Here is a 21,567-nt window from a genome sequence, read left to right as displayed (position 1 = left end):
TAATTTCAGGTGCTTGACTATTTTAATTAATTCCTTATAATTGGTGTTTCTGTATGCTTCTTAAAGCACCTTTGATATTTTGAACATGCTTCTTAAAGCACCTTTGATATTTTGAACATGCTTCTTAAAGCACCTTTGATATTTTGGACAATTTCATACAGTTGGTTTCTTCCTAAACAAACTCAAGTGTAGCTTTTATCATCTTCCCACTTGTATATTTTTAAGGACAGTTCTTTTTCTCTCACTTTATATGTGGTTAAGAACTTCACTTCTCAATTTTGATTTCATCTTTGGGCCCCACTGCGCAACACCTGAGGCATGTGGATTCTGCTGTAGCTTCAAGTTGACCCAAAGCCTTGTGAGTGGAATTTGTTAGAAAACTGGCAGACCATCAGAAGCATCGTTTGGCCACCTTTCATTACATTTAGTGAAAGTTAGATTGTTGCAATCATCCAGACCAGGATTCTGGTTTGAGGATAACTTCCTCTTTCCTTCTGACCAAACCATTCACATACGTAATAATATATGTACATGTTATAGGTTAAGGCCCAGCAGTCTAAGCAATAATTAGGGAGTTATTTTTTTGCAATGGAACTGATATGCTAATTCACTTTAACATGCTACCGTGTGTATATGGATATATAATATATTTAAGATAATAGAAAAAAATATTTTTAATTTCTTATTTTATTCAGACATTCTCAGTTGCTTTTCTTGTATTATAATACATTACATTCATCTAATTAAATCTTAATAGTTGCATATTTACACACTTTTATACTAAAACTATATGTGGGTATGTAACACTTGCTGGATTAAGCACTCCCACCACTTGTTGTTTACACATGCACACACACACACACACTTGCACAGTGATCTAAAAGTCCTTTTTAGTATTAAAAGAAACTCCTAAAGAACCAGCCAGTCAGTTGAGCTTAATGTAACTCTTAACACCCTCTCGATTACTTTCTGTTGCCTCTCCTCTTCATCACAGCCTTCAACCAATCTCCAGTGCATTCACTCAGTTTCCCTCCATTGACTGCCATGGCTCAGAGATTCCAGGATAGCTTGTCTATTTGCTCTGTTGCTCATGCTGCCAGCTTCCTGAACTACTTCTGTGCAGTTGAAGAAGTAGGTATGCCCAGACAAATGAATAGAATTAACTAGTATAGCGTGCTGTTTTCAGGATGATGAATAGTCTCACATCTTTTGATAATGACATTTTTCTGAAATATATCAATAGATATTGTTTTAACAAATTAAAGGAAACAAAAAATATTTACAAGATCAAGTGATTTTTGAATTGCCTTGAGTGTAACACACACTGCTGGATTTAGCATCTCCATCATAGCCACCTCATTTTTTACCCTGTCAAACCACCCTAGTTTCTTCTACACTGCTGCATTCTTCCTGCGAATATTCACATTGTACATCTAATCTCACCAGTGGGAGTGTAAGCCTGCTGATGTCATGGGCACTACTATCCCTCTTCTTTCTCCTAACTCGTGCTATACACACGCATGACCTATTGATTAACATCTGCAAATGGAGGCACATAAAGTTTTGGTGTGAACTCCATAATGAACAATACTCACAGTAGAAATGCAAATGCAAACTGGCCATGCTGCTATGAGAGGTCTGCTAGAAATAATGAAATCTCAAAACCTCTTTCCATCTTTCGTAAAGGACACCTTGAACAGTGTAGTATAGTGCATATACAAAAAAGCAGGGTGGTCGTGGTTGGAATACATTTCGACCTGAAAACTGAATAAACCTAACCCCTTGTTGATTGTTACAAGTACCACTCATACAGTTTAGTTGTGAGTTGTAAGATGTAGCTTTTGTCTAGAATTAGTTTTGAAAGTTCAGCTCCTATAAAAACCCTGTTCAACTATTTTGCTCATTGTTTTCTATCCTAGCCCCTTTTACTTCAATATACAGCCATAATCATACTTTATAGAAAGTGAAACAAATGTTGCCATATAATTTCATATTATTCATTGCATTTGTATCATGTTCTTTTGAAAGTATTACAACACCAGCTATAATTAGTTTAATTAACTGTGTTAATGCGTTCCCAGTTAATGAAAGTAAACAGAGTGAATTTAGCGACAGTAGCATGATCAGACCTGTCTGCTGCTATAAAGAAATATGGTAGTCAGTTCTACGTAGAAAATTATTTACAGAGTTTTCCACTGGTAACTGAACATTTTCCCCTCCTTTTATCACATAGTATTTTTGTGATTGCTTCTCGATAAATGTCTACTGCAGGATTTTAATATTTGATTGAAAACTTGTTAGTGCAAAAACAAGGAGTTCCTTGGAGAAAGTTGGTTGTTTTCTCAGAACTCATTTTGAAAATTCTTAACATTGAAAATGGTTCTTAACATCTTAACCTACTTAAATTGAAAGTTTCTAATTCCATGCTATTGTTTATACACATTTATGCAACTAATTAGATTAGTTGAATATTTTACACTGAACTCTTTTTTTTTTTTACAAAACAAATTCCCTTTTCTCAATGCTGTATAAAAAATTCTTTGATATTTTAAATATCACCTGTTGATTTTCAAGTACCACTATTTTTTCTCCCTAATCTGTGCATTCATTTTATTCCTGTTATATGCATTCTATAAATTTTCATCAGCTTCCATCTGCTTTAGTATGAATTCTAAACATTAGCAAACCTTTATTCAGTTTCCTTGAATACCTATGTACAAATTATCTTTCTTCATACCACTTGTTAATCAAATATTTTTTTTTCTGTCTTTCTAATAATCGTTTATGACATAGTGAGAATTATCTTAATGAATAGTAAATATTCTTAAATATAACTAAAGTCATTTTTATGATTACATTTTCCAAGTAGTTAAAGGAGGATGTATTTGGATAAACTATTTTCTACAAAGGAAGATTAAAAAAAATTTATTTCATGCTAAATTAGAAATTAATTCATACTGAAGTATTAATTTGAGTAAATTCTAAGTAAACTTTAATAATTGAATACTTCAATAATTAGAAGGAAAGAAGGTAGACGTTAAAATGAGAATACGAAACAAGTTATTTTTGTACTATTTTCCTGTGAAACTCTGTTTTATTTCTACTCTTATAGAGCATAGACAAATATCTCTGATTGTACACAAAATACTGAACAAAGAAAAAGTTACATGAAGTTACTGAAAGTATTATTGATTTTTCACTACCACACTCAGACATACACAACTGAAATATTTTTGTTGTCAAAGAAAGCATGTGTTTTTGAAAATATTTACTAATTATTTGAATTAAAGGAAATTTGTAATTGAATGTTTCAAACTAAGTATTGTAGTTAGGTGTTTCGTGCCAAGCTATTTAATTTTGTTTTAATATTATTTGATGTTTTAGTGTACTTTACTGATGAACACACCTTTTAATCTTTTTTTTTTCTGTTTTTCTTCTAGTGATTTTGGTGAAGTCTATAGCAACGAAAGGTTATTATAACTTTTTTTCCCCCTCTAACTTATACTATTAAGCAAATTTTGAATTAATATTTTTTTAATAGGATTTTATTTTTGATGGAGATGATTTAGGCTTCAACTTTTCCTATATAAACCAGCCTTTGTTGTGTGTTCATCCTTCAGAAATCTGATTAATTTTATCCTGACTAATCTATTCTAGTTGATAAGTTGCTTATCATAAATATAATAAACAAAGACTTAACTCTAATCATATTTATATGTACAGTTTTCAACAGAAGAATTAGAGGCACACCCTGTTTATTAAGTTTCACCAGCAAAATTATATCCATGGATTTTTGTTTTTAATGTATTGTATTCAGGATAACTTAGTTATTGTCTAGTATTGACAACCCATTAGTATTAATTATAGAAAAAGGCCTTCTCATTATTTAGACCTGTTATTTTATGAAAGATTCATGTATAAGAATGCTCACTTTACTATGTAGACAAAAGTTATGCTTTCTTGTATTGAGCATGCTCTCACATGCACAACCTCCAGTAAACAAATATTAGTCAAACATTGCATGCTAACATCTGTACATGATGTATGATGTATGTAGCTCGTGAGAGACAACCTCTTATGGAGACACTGTTGTTTCTCTCCAAAGACTTGAAGACCTAATGCTAACCTCTCTTGCCAGTGTGTCAGTGAAGCTTAAAGTCCAACAGAACAAACAGTTGTATGTGGGTCACATACTTTCACCAGCTGATGAAGGCTGCAACAGATGGCTACTTGTTGTTGTCCTGAATTCCCTGCTTGAACCAAGATCATGAGCAAACTTATTTGTAACAGATTCTTCAGTATAAACTAAACCACACACTGGTATTCTCCATAGATGCGGATCTTATATGAAGGCTACATGTTCTTAGGGATTCACAATATAATATTGACTGCATGTCTTGATAATATGTATGTTGACTGCATGTGTTCTATATAATTTGTTATGCTGGAATTTCCTAAGAATAATAATCAGTTATAATACTTTATCATACTTAGGATATCAATTGAATGCCATATAATTTAGTGGTGGTAGATAAGTTGTCATGACCAGGACTTGTGAAAACTTTCAATAGTATTAGTTCTGACAAGATATGTTTTATTTATGATACCTTATATACTTGATTATAACTGGTTTCACTGCACCATGTGTTTCTTAAGTAGTTCTTCATGATGCTATAAGGTGATTCTTCACTGACCTATCATTTAATCAACAAGCATAGCTATTTGTTTGTCCAGAAAACTGTTTACTGCTGTTTTATTTTTGTTTCTGTTGTAAAACTGTGTGATGCGAATATTAGTGAGCTATCAACCCTGACAGTACAATTATTGTTATTCCAAGCTTAACCTTCTGTTGCTTTTATCATGCAGTGGCTATCATGCTTATACCCTCCCTATCATGTAATTCTGTGGGAACTGAGTAAACGTGCTAGTCACTACCTGACAAAAGCAACATTATATCAAGAAGTCTCTTTTATGTAATAGTCACAGTTAATTGTAAAGCATTGAAAATGTTCTAATTCTCAGTTAGGCATTTGTTAGAATGCTCTAAGAGACATTTTATTGATGCTTCAAAAATTATGATAACTGTATTTCTTAGCAGTTTAGTCTTATTAGAAATGTTACTGAATTGATGTAGTTGAAGTCATATTTGGGAACAGTAGCATTTTGCACTACAATTCTGACAATGGAGTACCTGTAACTCAATGTAGAACAAACACCACAATATGCCACATTTTGGTTTTCTTGTTTTGTTCACATCATTTGCCAACACACACACACACACACATTTTAATACCGGTTCTAAGATTGAATCTGTTGTTTTAAGTTTTGATAGGAACTTGAACCTGTTGGTATAGTCATAGAGCCAGTATCCAAATAAAAGTAATACTCTACTTCATAAGTAAATGTATTCAGTATTTTATTGAATGTGAAGGCACATGGTCTTGTGGTTTTTGTGTTGGACTCATGGACCTGAACCTGAGAGTACATTGTCTTTGTGATCAGATCACTCCATTTTCATGTTCTACCACTCTACTCAGCTGAAATATAACAATTTGTGCTGGTGCAGCCCTATCTCCAGCTCTTCCAGTGGGCCATGATTAGGAGGCCTGAGAGGGTGTCTTGGTCATACAAGCAGCTAAAGCATAGTATATGCTATCAAGTCATGCTTTCATGTGAATGGCTCTCTGCTTAGAGTGGTCTTTTGCATTATTTAACTTAGGTCATTATAGTAGCATATGTGTGTTGAGTCGTGGGTGAAACCCCAAACTATGTAGTTTTGAACTTTACCAAAATCATGTGTCCCCTGATTGAAGAAGCTGTGTTGAAAGTTAAGTAAACAAAAACACTACTTACTGTGCCTTAGGAATTCAGTATAATTGCTTTCAAAAAAAAGTTAAGACTGATATGAAAGGAATAGTTATAGTTCAACTTCAGTATGTGTGTTTACATTCTGGAAAAGGCTCTGTAAGCTAGATTGCAGGTAGGGCTGTTTTGTTAAGTTTACTTCACAACTATATGCTTTGGGGTGGATTCCTCAGCCCACCAACCTGGGTAAATGTCTTCTATTATCGTATTGGATTGATTTATAACATGTGAAGATTTGGTAAATGGAAAGTGCGTAAAAGCACATTGTTGAGTGGTAGGCTTGATTTGTTTGGTCCATTCCCACTAAGTTTTTAAACCCTGAAAATTGTGGGTACTGCCCTTTCTTCTTCTAACTTAATCCTAACAAAAAAGGAGGAACTGTAACTCCGATTATGGGTCGAGGATTCTTTAGTCCTCCCTAGTGCTGGTGTCATAAATTCGCTCCTGGCCATACTGTAAAGTAGTGGATGTTAGCATATTTAACTGTAAGAAAAGAAACAAAACCATGACATACACAATGACAATTATTTAGTTTTTCTCTGTTGCTTTGTCCCAGGTGAATAAGGACTACAACAAATAGCGAGTCCCTATGGAGGCATGATAGCAACAAAAAAAAAAAAAAGGATGAGAATGATTTTGAATATAGACAGGAATCAAAAACCAATTGATATTTGGGAATAAAAATATAGTTGCAAATAGGGTCAAACTGGTCAACAATAATAGTGAAATGGATCCATAGCAGACTTGCATGGAAAGCCATATTGTTTGTAGGTGTCTTGCTCAGTGTATGTAGTTAAGAGTGAATTGTGTGCTTGTGTGTATCTATGATGGGATTTAAGATCAACTTTCAAGTTATACATGTACTTAACAGACAACTGGAGTCTGGACAGCTCTATGTCAAACCACCCAACCCATTCCAGCATGGAAACCTAATGTCAAGCAATGATGATGATGATGAAGCATTTCACTTATTTTCCATTCTTTATTAATAGTACTCTCCTCTCCACTGACTTAAAACATTAATCACTGTCAACCACATCTCTCTCACCTTTCCTTTATCCACTCTCGTTATTGCTGTTTTACTGCTCTTCACCTCCTTTTTCTGCCCTGTCCATCATTTTCTATCCTTTCTGCACCTCCCATTTCAGCACCCTGTTGGTTACATCCACCCATTTCTACAGTTGTTTTCTACTCTTCCCTACTTAGTCCTCAAAACCTGTTCCTTAGCATTCACCCATACCTCAATTGGCATATCTTACTCTGCCTTACACCTTTAGAAACCACTACTCACCTGCACTCTTTGTTCTCCTTTCCTCACCTCTACTTACCTTCTATCTTGAGTGTCCATTCTGACACCTCATTACAGTTATTTTATCCCTTTCCAGCTCTATCCTCTTTTCTATCATGTGAGTAGCTATGTAGTTTGCTCTACAGTAAGTTCTGGCTCCTCAAAGTTTCTTTCATCCTCTTAGCATAAAGCCACACCCTATCTACTGCAACTTCTCTTTAGTCTTGCAAGCTACATGGCAGCTTCACTAGTACCAGTACCACAGAAACATCTAGTACATGCTGTAAAGTGGTTGGCGTTAGGAAAACCATAGAAACCATACCAAAACAGACATTGGAGCATGATGTGGTCCTTGGACCTGTTGCATCAAGCTCATGAAACATGGATGTTAAATGATGATGGTGAGGAGAATTGTGGGGGGGAGGGGGAGGTTGTAATTTACAAGGCTGGTACTTGGGAATATGAAAGGCAATATTGCTGTTTACTTAAAAATTTTAAGTTTAATTAAATGATTTATTATGTAGGTCACCATAATAATTCATATGTTATGCATATTTTGATCAAGTATATAGCTTTCTTGTAACTGCCTTCCCCACCACCACAAAAAAATCACATTTTAGTTATGCTTCCTACAACTTAGTTAACACTAATATACTGCCACTTCATTTGTATAACTGACATTCGTTCCTCCTTAGATGGTTATATATATGCTGCTGTTACTTCTTCGTAGATGGATATATACACACACTGCTGTTGCACATACCCATCTTATCTCTTTAGACGTGCATATAAATACTGTCATTTTCTTGCGTTACATATATACTCACTGCTATAGGTCTCCACCTTGACATATATACACTGTTGGTGTCCATTAAATGGGCATATACACTTGCTGACCCTCTTCATATGAACATACATGCTTTCTATTGTCTCCCCTTGAATGAATACATACACACAGCTGTTGTAGTAATGTTTTAAAGAAACTCAGTTGCTTATTACTATTTGATGGTAGGCTGCATCACAAAACATGGATTTCTTAGAGATAGATGTGTGGGTATAGTGTTGACTAGAGTATTGCTAAAGGTGGTTGCTCCCATATGTACTTTCTGTGTTTATGACATAAGATTTAAGATGGCACAAATCCTGTAGAATTAATTTCCAAAAACTAACTTGATCAATAGGTTTGTTTTATATTGTAGCCAAAATCATTTGTAAATTCTTATCCTTGAACCACATTTTCATACCATCTTTCTATTTCTCTAATAGCCCCTATTCTGTGTAATCCCCTTTTCTTTTATTCTTGTTACAGGTCTATTAGCTTGTATTAAGTTGTGAAATTTTGTTCTGTAGTTTATAAGAAACTGTTCAAATGTGATGACCTACATTCAGCATTCCAGATTATTTTATGCTTCCTGGAATATTGGTCAATGTGTTTGGTGTTTTATTTTCTGTCATTCAGCCAATGTTCTAACTGTAACTGTCTCCATTCGTTTTCTAATATACATACTATATTCAGAATTGTCTTCTATGTTTTCCTTTCATTTGTCTTTTGTTGTTATTTCTAACAAATCAGTTTGGCCTCACTCTCTGTCAAACTGTCTCGTCATATTTTTCAATAAAAATTAAAAGCCAGAAGAATTAAGAAAGCCCTTAAAATTGTTTTGTGAAACTTCTTTCAGAAAGCAATGAAAGTGTTATGTATATTTTTGTTGTTGTCAGATGTTTAGCTCAATGTTTACTCTAATTAAGCAAATTCAGCCATGATCATCATCATCGTTTAACATCCACTTTCCATGCTAGCATGGGTTGGACGATTTGACTGAAGATTGGCAATGCAGAAGGCTGCACCAGGCTCCAATCTGATCTGGCAGAGTTTCTACAGCTGGATGCCCTTCCTAACGCCAACCACTCCGAGAGTGTAGTGGGTGCTTTTACGTGCCACTGGTATGAGAGCCAGTCACACGGTACTGGCAACGACCACGCTCAAAAAGGTGTTTTTTATGTGCCACCTGCACAGGAGCCAGTCCAGCGGCACTGGCAACGACCTCGCTCAGAATGATTTTCTAACGTGCCACCAGCACAAGTCCTAGAAGGCAATGCTGGTAATGAACACGCTCAAATGGTGCTATTTACGGGCCACTAGCACGGAAGCCAGACAGCTGCTCTGGCAATGAACATGCTCAGACAGTGCTGTTAGTGCTCCACTGGCACAGGTGCCGGTCATCGAGTATGGTTCAATTATGATTTCACTTGCCCCAACAGGTCTTCGCAAGCAGAGTTTAGTGTCCAATGAAAGAGAGGTTGGCATGGGTGCCAGTCGTCGGATTCAGTTCGATTTCAGATTTCAAATTCCAAATTGCAAATTCACTTCCCTCAACAGGTCTTCACAAGCAGGGTTTTTAATGTCAGGCCTGCATTGTCTGATGTCTCCTTTATTATTAAGATTGTGGGATGTAATTTGAAGGAACAGAAGTCTCAATATAGCCAAGCAACTACATTTGAGTCTTCTGCTGCCAGTTTTAATGAATCTTTAATTGAAACATTCTGATGCCTAGACCATGTTTATCCTAGTTTTAATCATATTCTTGTGTGATATAGGAGGTTACTAAAATGTATCAGAAAAGGCAATTAACCTTTAAATCATCACTTCAAAATGTACTGCTCAAGTGCTGTCAGCTTTGTAAAAAAATGGTGATAATGCTTACTACTCTTTTTATTTGTTTATTTATCTCAAATGTGCCATGCAGTCAAAGTTCAACTAGATTTCTCTTTTTAAAAAATTTAGCAAAGCTGAGCTATTTTGTGATGAAAGTTAATCTTCATTTTAGATAAAATTGAGTCAAACAAAAATTTTTGTTTTACTATGATGATTTCAAGAACCTCAGCTATTAGTATCTAAACCACACTCAAATGTTCTTGTTTGACAAACTTTCCTCCCAGGATTACCAATGCATTACTCTTGACATCAAGTAGCTTTTAATACAAGCATATTTACTTATATTTTTATTGAAATTGTTTAGCACTACACTATTTCTATTATATTTTGCTCTCTTGAACAATCAGTATTGTACCATTGCTACTGAGTAGTTATATGAGCTAAGATAATGGGATAAGTAGTTAGACGAACCATAATAATTAAAATGTAACAATATTTTCAGTCAGACTTTTTAATTGCAGCAACAAATCTTTTTTGTTTTTATTACACTAATACAAATTCTATTTAAAATATAACTTAAAGAGAAAATATTAGTTTTAACAATCATTAAATTTCACATTGAAATATTTTTTCTTTACTTTGTTGTTGAAAGACTAATTCTAATGTTAGATTTTTATAATTAATGAGAAGATTGATACTTTGAAAAATTTGATTTTAAGACTATTTAGTGATGAATTAATTATAAATAATGAAACTTACTCTTAGTATAATTCTCTTTGGTATATTGTTCTTTTTATATTTGTTTTATTGATATGTTCATGCTAGGAGCTTAATTTCATGTGTGTGTGTGTGTGTGTGTGTGTGTGTGTGTGTGTGTGTGTGTGTGTGTGTGTGTGTGTGGTAAAGCATGCAAGGCTGATTTAAAGAATAATTCTCTAAATAATTTCTGTTTTATGCTAATTTAGATTGTCTCAGTCGTTTCACTTCCTAAGCAGTTCCTCACTATCTCTAGCAGTGTTTCTGTATTCCAATGCCAGTTTTTTTTGTTAGGGGTTTGGTGGAGAAGTAGAATCTGTGCCGTGACCTTAGCAGGCCTTCTGAAATCAGTGAGATCATACAGTTGATTCTCTCTTGAACAAAACTGAAAATTGACATCTGCAGGGAAAACTTAAGCTGAGTGAGAATTTCAAAGAGTTGATATTTTGAGGAGGAAGAATTAGATGATCAGAGGTTACTGTTGTAGCAGTTAAAAAAAACAAGAATGAGGGGACAGTTTGTAGGTTAATGATTTGATCAGTCAAATGTGCTTTTTGTAAGGAGGCAACATAGCATGTCTACTAGCAGCAGCATTGCATTGTGGCTCTCATTTAAGCTTTATATAGGGTTAGTACCTGTTAAGAACAGGAGTATCCGGAAGTGGAAGGACAGTTGTCGCTTTGATGAGATGATAAATGATGGTTAACACTTACAATTTTGCTGCCCTGTTCATTTTAAACTTATATTGTAGTTTGTTTATATTATCTCTTTCATAATCCATTGATTTGTCTCCTTACCTGTTTAGATTATCCACTTGCACAATGTGTCCACAGCATTATAACTTACTAATAGTGTCCCACCTCTCAGTCAGTGTTTTCTAAGAATATATTTAATGAAACAATTTTGATGCATATTTGTGCGACTTGTGTTAACCATTCAGAAATGTAGAGTATATTTTCACAACTTCACTTTTAAAAAAATTTTTTTTTTTAGATTTGTAATTTGCTAAAGATTAACAAAAACTGGAAACTTTTAAATAAATAACAGATATTAAACATGCATAATAAACTTGATGGAAAATATGCATTATTTAATTACTCATCCTGCCTAATGTATTGAATACACAGCATACTCATTTACCTCATTTGTATGTGTTTGGTTTTGATTGTCGATTCATAACTTACACTTCTATTGGTTGAATTCTGTTAGAAGTCTTTGTAGAGATGATTAAGGCAGCTGTATAATCTCTCTTCCTTGCTCGGCTTCTCATAGCACTTGTACCATCTAAACAAGTCAGTCTCGGCTCTACTAGTTCTTATCTGACAGTTTTAGTACTGGCTCCCATTACAGTAGTTTAATCACACTCACCAAAGAATTCTCTAGAGAAAACAAGCTAATTGAAAAACATTGTTTTCCTTTAAAAAGACTTCATTTTAAATTCACTGAGGTTGGTCTTTGAATTATTATACTGTTGTTTTGTTATTATTTGCAACAATGCTGGTTATATACACATAACAGAGGCCAGCAAGTGTAATCATTTTAGTTTGCTTATGCATAACATAACATTGGGATTTTTGTGGCTTTTACTTAAAACTATCTTTTTAACGCACATACATGCATGTGCACATACACACAAACTTTTATTTCCAACTCACACACAGAAAAATTTATGTCGATATATTTTACATAGTACATTGTAAAGTAAGTTAGTGATGTGAAGGCATCTAAATCATAGAAACCATGCCAAAAATCAAATATAAATATAAAATATATACAGGAAACATCATTGCTTGGTAGCCATCTAAGAGGGTAGTAATTCTGAAGAAGTCTTCATACAGAATAGTTTACTCTCTTCTACTCTTTTTACTTGTTTCAGCCATTTGACTGTGACCATGCTGGAGCACCGCCTTTAGTCGAGCAAATCGACCCCAGGACTTATTCTTTGTAAGCCTAGTACTTATTCTATCGGTCTCTTTTGCCGAACCGCTAAGTGATGGGGACATAAATACACCAGCATCGGTTGTCAAGCAATGTTAGGAGGACAAACACAGACACACACACACACACACATATACATATATATATATACATATACGACGGGCTTCTTTCAGTTTCCGTCTACCAAATGCACTCACAAGGCTTTGATCGGCCTAAAGCTATAGTAGACACTTGCCCAAGGTGCCACGCAATGGGACTGAACCTGGAACCATGTGGTTGGTAAGCAAGCTACTTACCACACAGCCACTCCTGCGCCTATAAGTTGTAAATTTTTGCAACACAAATACACTTACTGCCCACTGGATCAGTATCCACTTAAAAAAGATGCAATTGCACCACACTGTTTATGACACACAAAAGCTTGGTGAGAAAACACTAGTGGATTACCTATCTATTACTCTATATTAGTGGTTCCCTACCTCTTTTAGCTCATTCTTCCCAGCCCACTTCCAGAATCTTGAAATTTTCTGTGGGTCCCACTAGATATTATTACAACAAAAAGTAATTCTATTTTGTAATGAATGGCTAATAGAAACAGATTGCTTTTCAAAAAAGAAAAAGTTAAATATTTGTTAAATTCATCACATAATAATGAAAATTTAAATATTGTTTTAAATTTGTTTTATTATCATGAGAGTTATTTAAAAATTGATAATTTGCATTGAAAATAATTTTTGAACAAATATTTATAATAAACATTTGAAAAATAATTTTTTCTCAGAGGTGGTCTGTTTCCTACCATTAGCATAATAAAATTCATAAAAATAATCAGTTCTTTTAAGTGCACTTTTATTCTTCTCTATTAGCCTCTTAAAAAGAAAAAAAAGTGGTTTCCATAGAACAACAATTTATAAATCATACATTATTCTTTCTGATATAAAACATGCATAACAAAAAACTGCTGATACCCAGAAATAACTTCTGAACAATGGTTACTTTTTGAGAAGAAAAAGAAAAATATTACCTTTTTACTGTATTTATTCAGTGGGGCTCCTTATGGCTGATGCCGTTTTATATATTTTCTATTATGTGGGTACATGGGCTGATTGAGAGCAACAGAAATCACTTCTGCTTACAATTGCTAAACAGTTGTAAGCTTTTGAGAGCAGGAAATACAATGAAATATAATCTTGTTCACAAGTTGAGTCCTGATTAAATTTAGCTTCAGCAGTTGGATTACCCAGCAACTTAAACCTTTCTAATAGCATGATATCAGCATTGGCTGTGTTTGTCTCAACTGGATCTACCATCCAACTTGGAATGTTCATTTCCTAGAGATCTTTAAATCTAATCTTTATATCATTGTGCAATGTACACTAAAGTATCAACCTCTTTTAGTGCCCCTTAAATAGTGGCAAGGGCTTGAGAATGCATCAACCCTTTATGCCCAATATCTATTTTGAATAGATGAAGCTTTTCAGGAAAAGTTTTAGTTGCCTCTTTGTAAATTTAAAGATTTGTATATCGATGAAGTGTCAAATGAGTTCAGCTTTTTCCTCATGATGGAACTCAATATATAGAAAATGCATTTGTCATAACGATTTAATGTCCACTTTCCATGATGACTTGGGTTGGACAGTTTAACAGGAACTGGCAAGCCAGAAGACTGCACCAGGCTCCAGTGTCTTGTTTTGGCATGGTTTTTGCAGTTGGATGCTCATTTTAATGACAACCACCTTAGAGTGGATTGAGTGTTTTTTACATAGTACTAGTACTAGTGAGGTCTGTTTTGGCATGGTTTTTATGGCTAGATGTCCTTCTTAATGCCAGCCACTTTACAAAGTGGTTTGGGTGTGTAAATTTACAGAATTACAGTAGTAGAAAATTTTAAGAATAAACTGTTGTATTTGTGTCCCCCTTTATTTAGCATATAACTTAACCCTTTACCCAAATTTTTTTGTGGATCCACTGAACTCTGCCATGACCCTAGATCAGGAAACATTGCTCTACATAATTAGACCACAAAAATAGATGATTAATGACAGAGCCCTTACTAATGGTAGTAGCTGTATGTGTTTGTTATTGAGGTGACTTGTTGAGCAGTAGAAGTATGTATATTAGCAGTATTGTAGTGCGTGGTAAACGTTCAGGAGGTTATTTAACTGAGCTGTTAACAAAGAGTTTCTACTAAGTAGGACATTCCATGGTAATGACACATGAGTCTTGAATGCTGAAGATTTTGTAATGACTAGAAAGAATTAACATGAACATGTTTACAATATGTAATGTTAGTGTGCATGAATAGCAGAGCATAAATGAAATGACGGAAAAACAGGATAAACAATTTGATGTAGTCTGGAGAAGAAGTGTGCACTTGTACAGGCATGTAATTATTTTGGAGAATAACTGATATATAAAATGCTGAGTACTCAGTGTATGGAACAATTCTTAGAAGACATGGGATAAAGTAGTGAAGACTGATCTCAAGGTGCTGGCTGAGCCTCACCAAGAAGATAGCCTGGGATCATTTGCCTTGCTTGTACAACTATGGTGATCCAAGCATTGAAGTGAATATAGTGAACCGCATGTATATCATTGGCGATTTACTTTCTCCGTCTTCCCTTCTTTGGACTTTTTCTATATTTCTGGTGAAGAGCCCTGCTCAAAACATGAAATCCTCTTTTCTTTCCTTTCCTGATCATCCAGTAACACTGCACTTATTCTATGACCTCACGTTGTTTTTTCTTGCTTGTTCATGTTTGGATCGACTATATATATATATATATATATATATATATATATATATATATATATGTATGTATGTATGTTTGGGCACTTGTACATTAATCTTTGTGTGATGCCTACATCTGCTGTTCTCTCTCACTCATCTCTGTCTCACGGTATTTTCCTATTCTCTCTACTCTGCTTTTAGGATAATGACAGGTTGTTTTGGATTTGTCTGTAGTCAAATGCCCTCTACCATCTCTCTCATCATAATAATTGGATAGCAAGGAGGTCTTTATTCTTTCATCCTTCTGTATAGCTAGCCATCAGTTACTCTCCTATAGGCTAGTTATTGACATCCATCACTCTGTTTTTCCATCACCCCTCTCTATGGTTATCTTACAAGCCTATTGTGGCCATCATTACCCCTTTCTGTTACTGTCTGTTTTACTTGTCTTGTATTGTCTTTTCCATTACTCCTTTATTTACCACCCTTTCACTTTTCTCCCCTTCCACCATACTCTTGCTTCTTCATCCACTTCACCATAGTTCAGCTGTCACTATCCTCTTGGTCACATTGCTTTGAGTGACCAGAGACCAATGTTCAGTAGTAAGGTACAACCCTATCCACTCTCTTGGGGTTGCTGATGCCACAAAATGCACCCAGTACTGTCTGTAATGTTGTTTGTGAATGAGATGGGATAACAGAGTTGAGAGCATCTTTTAGTCTTGTCAAAAACTTGACAACTTCTGTGCTGATACTACAATAAAATGCATCCAGTATGCTTTGTAAAGTGGTTGTTAGGAATGGCAGCCAGCCAGAGAACTGAAGTGGAAAGTGAAACACGAGTATGATATTGTCTTCCAACCTGTCTTAGAAGGTACTAATCGTTAATAAGAAATGACATGTTACAACCTGCATTCTCCATGTCAACATGGAAAGTGATATAAAATGATCAATCCCTCACCCCATTCCACACATGCCTGCTGTTACTCAGTACATGCTACATGGTTGGTTTGTTGACTAAACCAGTAACTCCCATGTGGCTACCGTAGTAGTGGCGAGGAGGGTTGATAGGAACCCAGCTTAGTCATCAGCTGTCTTAGGAATAGGTCACTACAATGTATGTGATGTTGGCACTTAAAAAATACTCTTGCTAGCACTTAAATATCAGGTACAGGATAACTCACCTCATGAATAGATAGTTGCTCTCTAGTCTTAACTGACAAAGTGTAGGATATAGAAAACTCTCAGAAGACTTCTATTTGTGTGTGTGTGTGTGTGTGTACATACACATATGAAGGTATAAAAAAAAACCATATTTGTGATTTGTGTTTGCATCTGCAGTAAAACTACTTGGAGAAAGGATACTCAACCACTACCAGCTAGATTTCCTGTTATTGGAAAGTCTTGTAGAAAGGCCTGTGATATGAATTATGCAGCTGAAGTGGTTTTCTATTGTTTGGCTCTTGTCTCTGAATATTTAATTATGAAAGCTTAGAGAGTGGCATTCAAGTTGTACAAGCATACATTACTATATCCCAATGATGTACAGTGACCTTATTTTCTCATCGTGTTCATTTTTATTTTAAACAATAAACAATGTGATAATCTTGTAATCATAGATTATCATCGTCATTTTTAAGTCCTCTATGCTGGCACATGTTGGACAGGCCATCACAGTTCGATTAATCTCCTATTGGTAATTGCTGACTGATGCTCCAACATCATTGCTTGGTTTCTACAGCTGGTTGCCCTATCACCAAACACTTTATGGGGTGTACTGGGTGTATTTTTTATCGCAATAATAGTAAGTAGGTTGAATATAGGGAACTCAAAACCTTCTGCTCAATTTAACACCCATGTTTACACGGTATGCTGAGGACATTTTCTGGCATCAGTACTAGGTTGTCTCATTTACCCATCACTTTCCAGAACATTAGTCCTTGGCTGGCACCTTTACATGAAGTGTCATGTCTTGTACACATGATAGTGTAGAAAGTATTCAGTGCTGAGACCTGTATATCAAAGCGGGAGAATGAAGCTAGTTGTGGGTAAGAGTAAGTACCACAAGTAAATAATCTAGTGTTTTTACATAAGCCCAGATGACCGAGGAAGGAGTTAGAAGAGAGAGTGCTGATGTTAGAAGGGCCTGATTGGAAGAAAGGATCAGTAGTATGAAGTAAAAGTGGGTAGGATAAGATAAAGATTCAGTGAAGGTATAACAGAAGTAACCTTAGGAAGGGAGAGTGTGCAGGTAGAAGAGCAGAGACGGTAAGAAAGATGCAGTCGAGAGGAAGAATTATCGATATGACTCAATACAGTCTCTTGTACTTAGGCCTAGCGAAAGTAATGGGGATAGACCAGTTGCACTCTGTTATACATAAGCCTGGTGAGGGATGATGTGGACTAACATGTTTTCTCATAAATCATCTGTATTTGTTTATATATGGTTATTCATTGAAGCAGATTTCCTATGTATTACACATTCACATATGATGGTCTTCCTTTAGTTTCCATCTCTCAAGTCCATTTAGAGCTTTGGCTGGTCTGGGGCTATATTGTCTATGGTATCATGAGGTGAGGCTGAATCTGAAACCATGTGGTTGGGAAACGAACTTCTTATGTACATATTGTGTACTTGTGTATATAAATGTATGTACAGTAAGACACTTGTAAGAGAAGTGCCTAGAGCAGTGACTTCCTGTTTATTTGGCTTTCAGTGATCTAACAAAAGTGTTTGACACTGTGGATAGAAATGTGAACCTCTTTTCCTCTACTGCATTTGAACTTAGGATAAGTCTGAAGAAAATTTAGGTGGTATTCACACCTATTTTGAAATGAACCTTTTGTTGAACTAAATATTTAAAATTTGCAAAAAGTACTTGACACAGTCACATTTACAAGAAAGATATTCTTAAAAGTTATCGAATAATAAAAGAAAATCTTTTTTCAGAAAAGAGGACTCACCTTTTGGAATGAAGTTTTTTTTGTTGTAACTGCTTTCATTGACACTTGTTATGAGATATTGTGTATAAGGGAAGTTGTTGATATATCAATCATCATTTAATGGTCGTATTCTATGTTGACATGGGTTTGACAGGATCTGGTGAGCTGCAGGGCTGCATTGAGATCTAACGTCTGCTTTGGCATGGTTTCCTTATATATATGTGTGTGCTAATAGGCTGATATATATATATATATATATATGGGAGAATGTACGAAAAAACAACAACAGACGAGGACAGGTGGTGTAAATAACAAAAGGATGTATTAGTATGACGCTCGGGAATACGGAAAGTCTTTGACGTTTCGAGCTACGCTCTTCAACAGAAAGAATACGGAGACAAGGAGAAAAACATGGAGAAAAAAAATTGAATAGTGTTCAGTCAACGCTCTGATTTCTCCAGTCATGATTTACATTATATACAGTTAATATGAGATATTGGATAGTTGCTCCTATTAAGCTTCATTGCATGCACACATTTAGTGAAGGACTCATAGTGGAAGAGGAGGAGGAGTAAATGATAGTTGGCTGCTGCTGAAAAAGTTTCTTCAATCTTTAATATTTATTGTAATGAATATTTTCTGTAGATGCTTTTTTTTTGTTTTTTAAACAAGCTGGTCGTTAGCGTTGTAAGTTTTCTGTGTTAATCACTGGAGTATTCACCAACTTGAGAATTTCTAGCAAACTGTTCAAAATACAGTTATATTAATACCCTTTTACCATCATGGGTAATATCAGGAAATAATGCAGACATACAGTGCTTATCAAATTACATATGGTGGCAAAAATTATACTTCTAAAGTTACTTGTCATACGATGGGTAACATTTTAATATGCCCTATTTACTTGTGTATAAATGAGAAATTCAATAACATAAATATCTATAATTTGGGTTAAAGTGGAGCCCAGTATTATACTGGGGTCTAATAAGAAAATAAAACAAACCAGTGTAAATGAAGACACTGTGTGTGTGTGTTTCTGTAGATGTAAAGACCTGCATCAATTATCTACTTAATACTATCAATCACTAATTGATCCATTCTCTTTATATCATGAATGGCTTTTCTGTCAGCTAGTTGTATTAGCTGATGTCATTGTTTATCAAATCTCAGTTTCTCTTCTCAGTGGATGAAAAAAGAATTTTAATTTATTTGATTTTTTTTTTAATGTTTTCTCTCTTTAAACTACCACTAAGTGAAATCTATTTTTCTTACTGTTCTTAATGTAAAATTTACTTAGAAAACTTCCTTTCTGTTAAGTATGTTTAATTGCAGTTTGTCAAACTTCAACTGTGTCATATCTATAGTTATTTCTGCATTCAAATCTGGTATCATCAGCCTGACTGACTCTCAACAAAGCTATCAAACCTGCTATTGTCTTTACTTTTTTTTTGTCATTTAGGAAGCTAGTAGTTGTGGTGCACCTCATTAGATTCACTAACAATATTTCTTTAAAATACAACTCCTTATTGTGACTTTCTTCTTGAATATGCTGTCTTTACCACCGTTTTCATTTGAATACTTCATGAATTAGCAGCTGACTTTCTCTATTCATATACAACTAGGCAATGTTAACATTTCTCTTTGCAGTACAGTTGAATTTCTATTAGTAATTACTTATGCAACAGGAGAAATTGATAGTGAAGTTTACTGGTATTATTGGAGGAAAGGATCTGTCGAATAAAATGAATACTGTGAATTGATGCTGGAGTAATATTTAAGATAGTGGTAAATCTGAAATTCAAGTACTGAGCCTCTCGTAAATTGATCTGTCAATACATCTATAAAGATTCTGTATTACAAATATATCATACCAGCCTGAAAAGAAAAGGACCATCATCATCATCATCATCGTTTAACATCCACTTTCCATGCTAGCATGGGTTGGACGATTTGACTGAGGACTGGCGAACCAGATGGCTGCACTAGGCTCCAATCTGATTTGGCAGAATTTCTACAGATGGATGCCCTTCCTAACACCAACCACTCTGAGAGTGTAGTGGGTGCTTTTATGTGCCACCAGCACGAGGCCAGTCAGGCAGTACTGGCAACGGCCAGGCGCAAGTGGTGTATTTTACGTGTCACCTGCACAGGAGCCAGTCTAGTGGCACTTGCAACGACCTTGCTCGAATGTTTTTTCACATGCCACTGGCACAAGTGCCAGTAAGGCGACGTTGGTAACGAACACGTTCGAATGGTGGCTTTTATGTGCCACCGGCACGGAAGCCAGTCAGCTGCTCTGGCAGCGATCACACTTGGATGGTGCTCTTAGCGCTCCACTGCCACGGGTGCCAGACACCGAATTTGTAACCAATATCCTGAAACCACAAAACAATCTATATAAATACTTGTAGCTTAAGACAAATGAAGCATTTCAAATTTCAGAAATGTAGACAATGAATGAACCACATCATTATATTTTCCTTTTCAGTTACACTATCTAAATAAAATATTGTTTTCAATTAAATTCTAAATTATTTGTTAATTTAGACTTATCCCTTCAGCTATATTTAAAATGGTCTTAGAAGCACAGTTGTTTCAGGAGTGAAATAAAATTGTTTACATAACGCCATAAATTATTAGCTATTACATTTATGACAAAATACACTAATCTTATCAAGTGTATCCACTCCTTTTCCCTTATTTACATGTTGCTTAGCAATTAGTCTCCACAGTTAATATATGGAACATTTGAATTAAAATAAAAAATCAGTGGGTTTTAGGTCATGAGGAGGGATGATTAATTGGGTCTAGTTTCATAAAATTTGCGAGAGAGATAGGAAAAATTTACTCATCTATTCTCTGGAAATCATGACTTCCATTTCTGCTGTGCAACAGTATTTACATCAGTGGTTCTCAACCAGGGTCCATATGGCCATTGGGGATCCATATAAGATTTTGTTAAAATTCATGTGTAATATATAATGATTACACTTCTACAATACACAGAATATTTTAAACAGTTTTTTTATGTTATTCCTAATAATATTACAAAAATGTAATAGGTTTTTTTTTTTTATGTTGAATAGCTATGGGGGTCCACCTGTGTAAAATAGGAATCACAGGGGTCCTTAGGCAAAACATGATTCAAAACCACTGGTTTACATCGTTTTATTTGCAGCATTTGAAAACCATTCTGGATCTTATAATTTTATATAATTTGTTTTCAAAAAGCTTGAATATTGCGGAAATATGAAAAAAATAGCATCCTAATTCTAAGAATACTAAATGAACTCCCATAACAATATTGAATAGTTTTTAGGAATTTCGAATATGTGGTGTTCTATGTTAAAGGCAGTAAAAATGCTCCTTAAATCAGACCCCCCCCCCCCC

The 21,567-nt window shown here is 34.9% G+C and overlaps 1 protein-coding gene across 28 annotated transcripts in view; it reads left to right on the top strand.

Annotated features, from left to right (window-relative positions):
* Nucleotides 1-21,567, top strand: part of LOC106880780 (CUGBP Elav-like family member 1-A) — a 231,347-nt gene that overhangs the window by 49,565 nt on the left and 160,215 nt on the right. For 26 of the 28 annotated variants that reach the window (XR_001410780.2, XR_001410781.2, XR_001410782.2 and 23 more), the window contains one exon: nucleotides 3,441-3,470. The exons of the other annotated variants lie outside the window; for them this stretch is intronic. Coding sequence is in view for 23 of the 26 variants with exons in the window: in XM_014930889.2 (XP_014786375.1) it covers nucleotides 3,441-3,470 (30 nt within the window). In the remaining 3 variants the exon portion in view is untranslated. The remainder of the gene's footprint in view (nucleotides 1-3,440; nucleotides 3,471-21,567) is intronic. 28 annotated transcript variants of the gene reach the window in all.

The sequence above is a fragment of the Octopus bimaculoides genome, chromosome 2 (genome assembly GCF_001194135.2).
Source record: "Octopus bimaculoides isolate UCB-OBI-ISO-001 chromosome 2, ASM119413v2, whole genome shotgun sequence".
NCBI classification, from domain to species: domain Eukaryota; kingdom Metazoa; phylum Mollusca; class Cephalopoda; order Octopoda; family Octopodidae; genus Octopus; species Octopus bimaculoides.
This window is presented reverse-complemented; position numbering and strand designations above follow the sequence as displayed.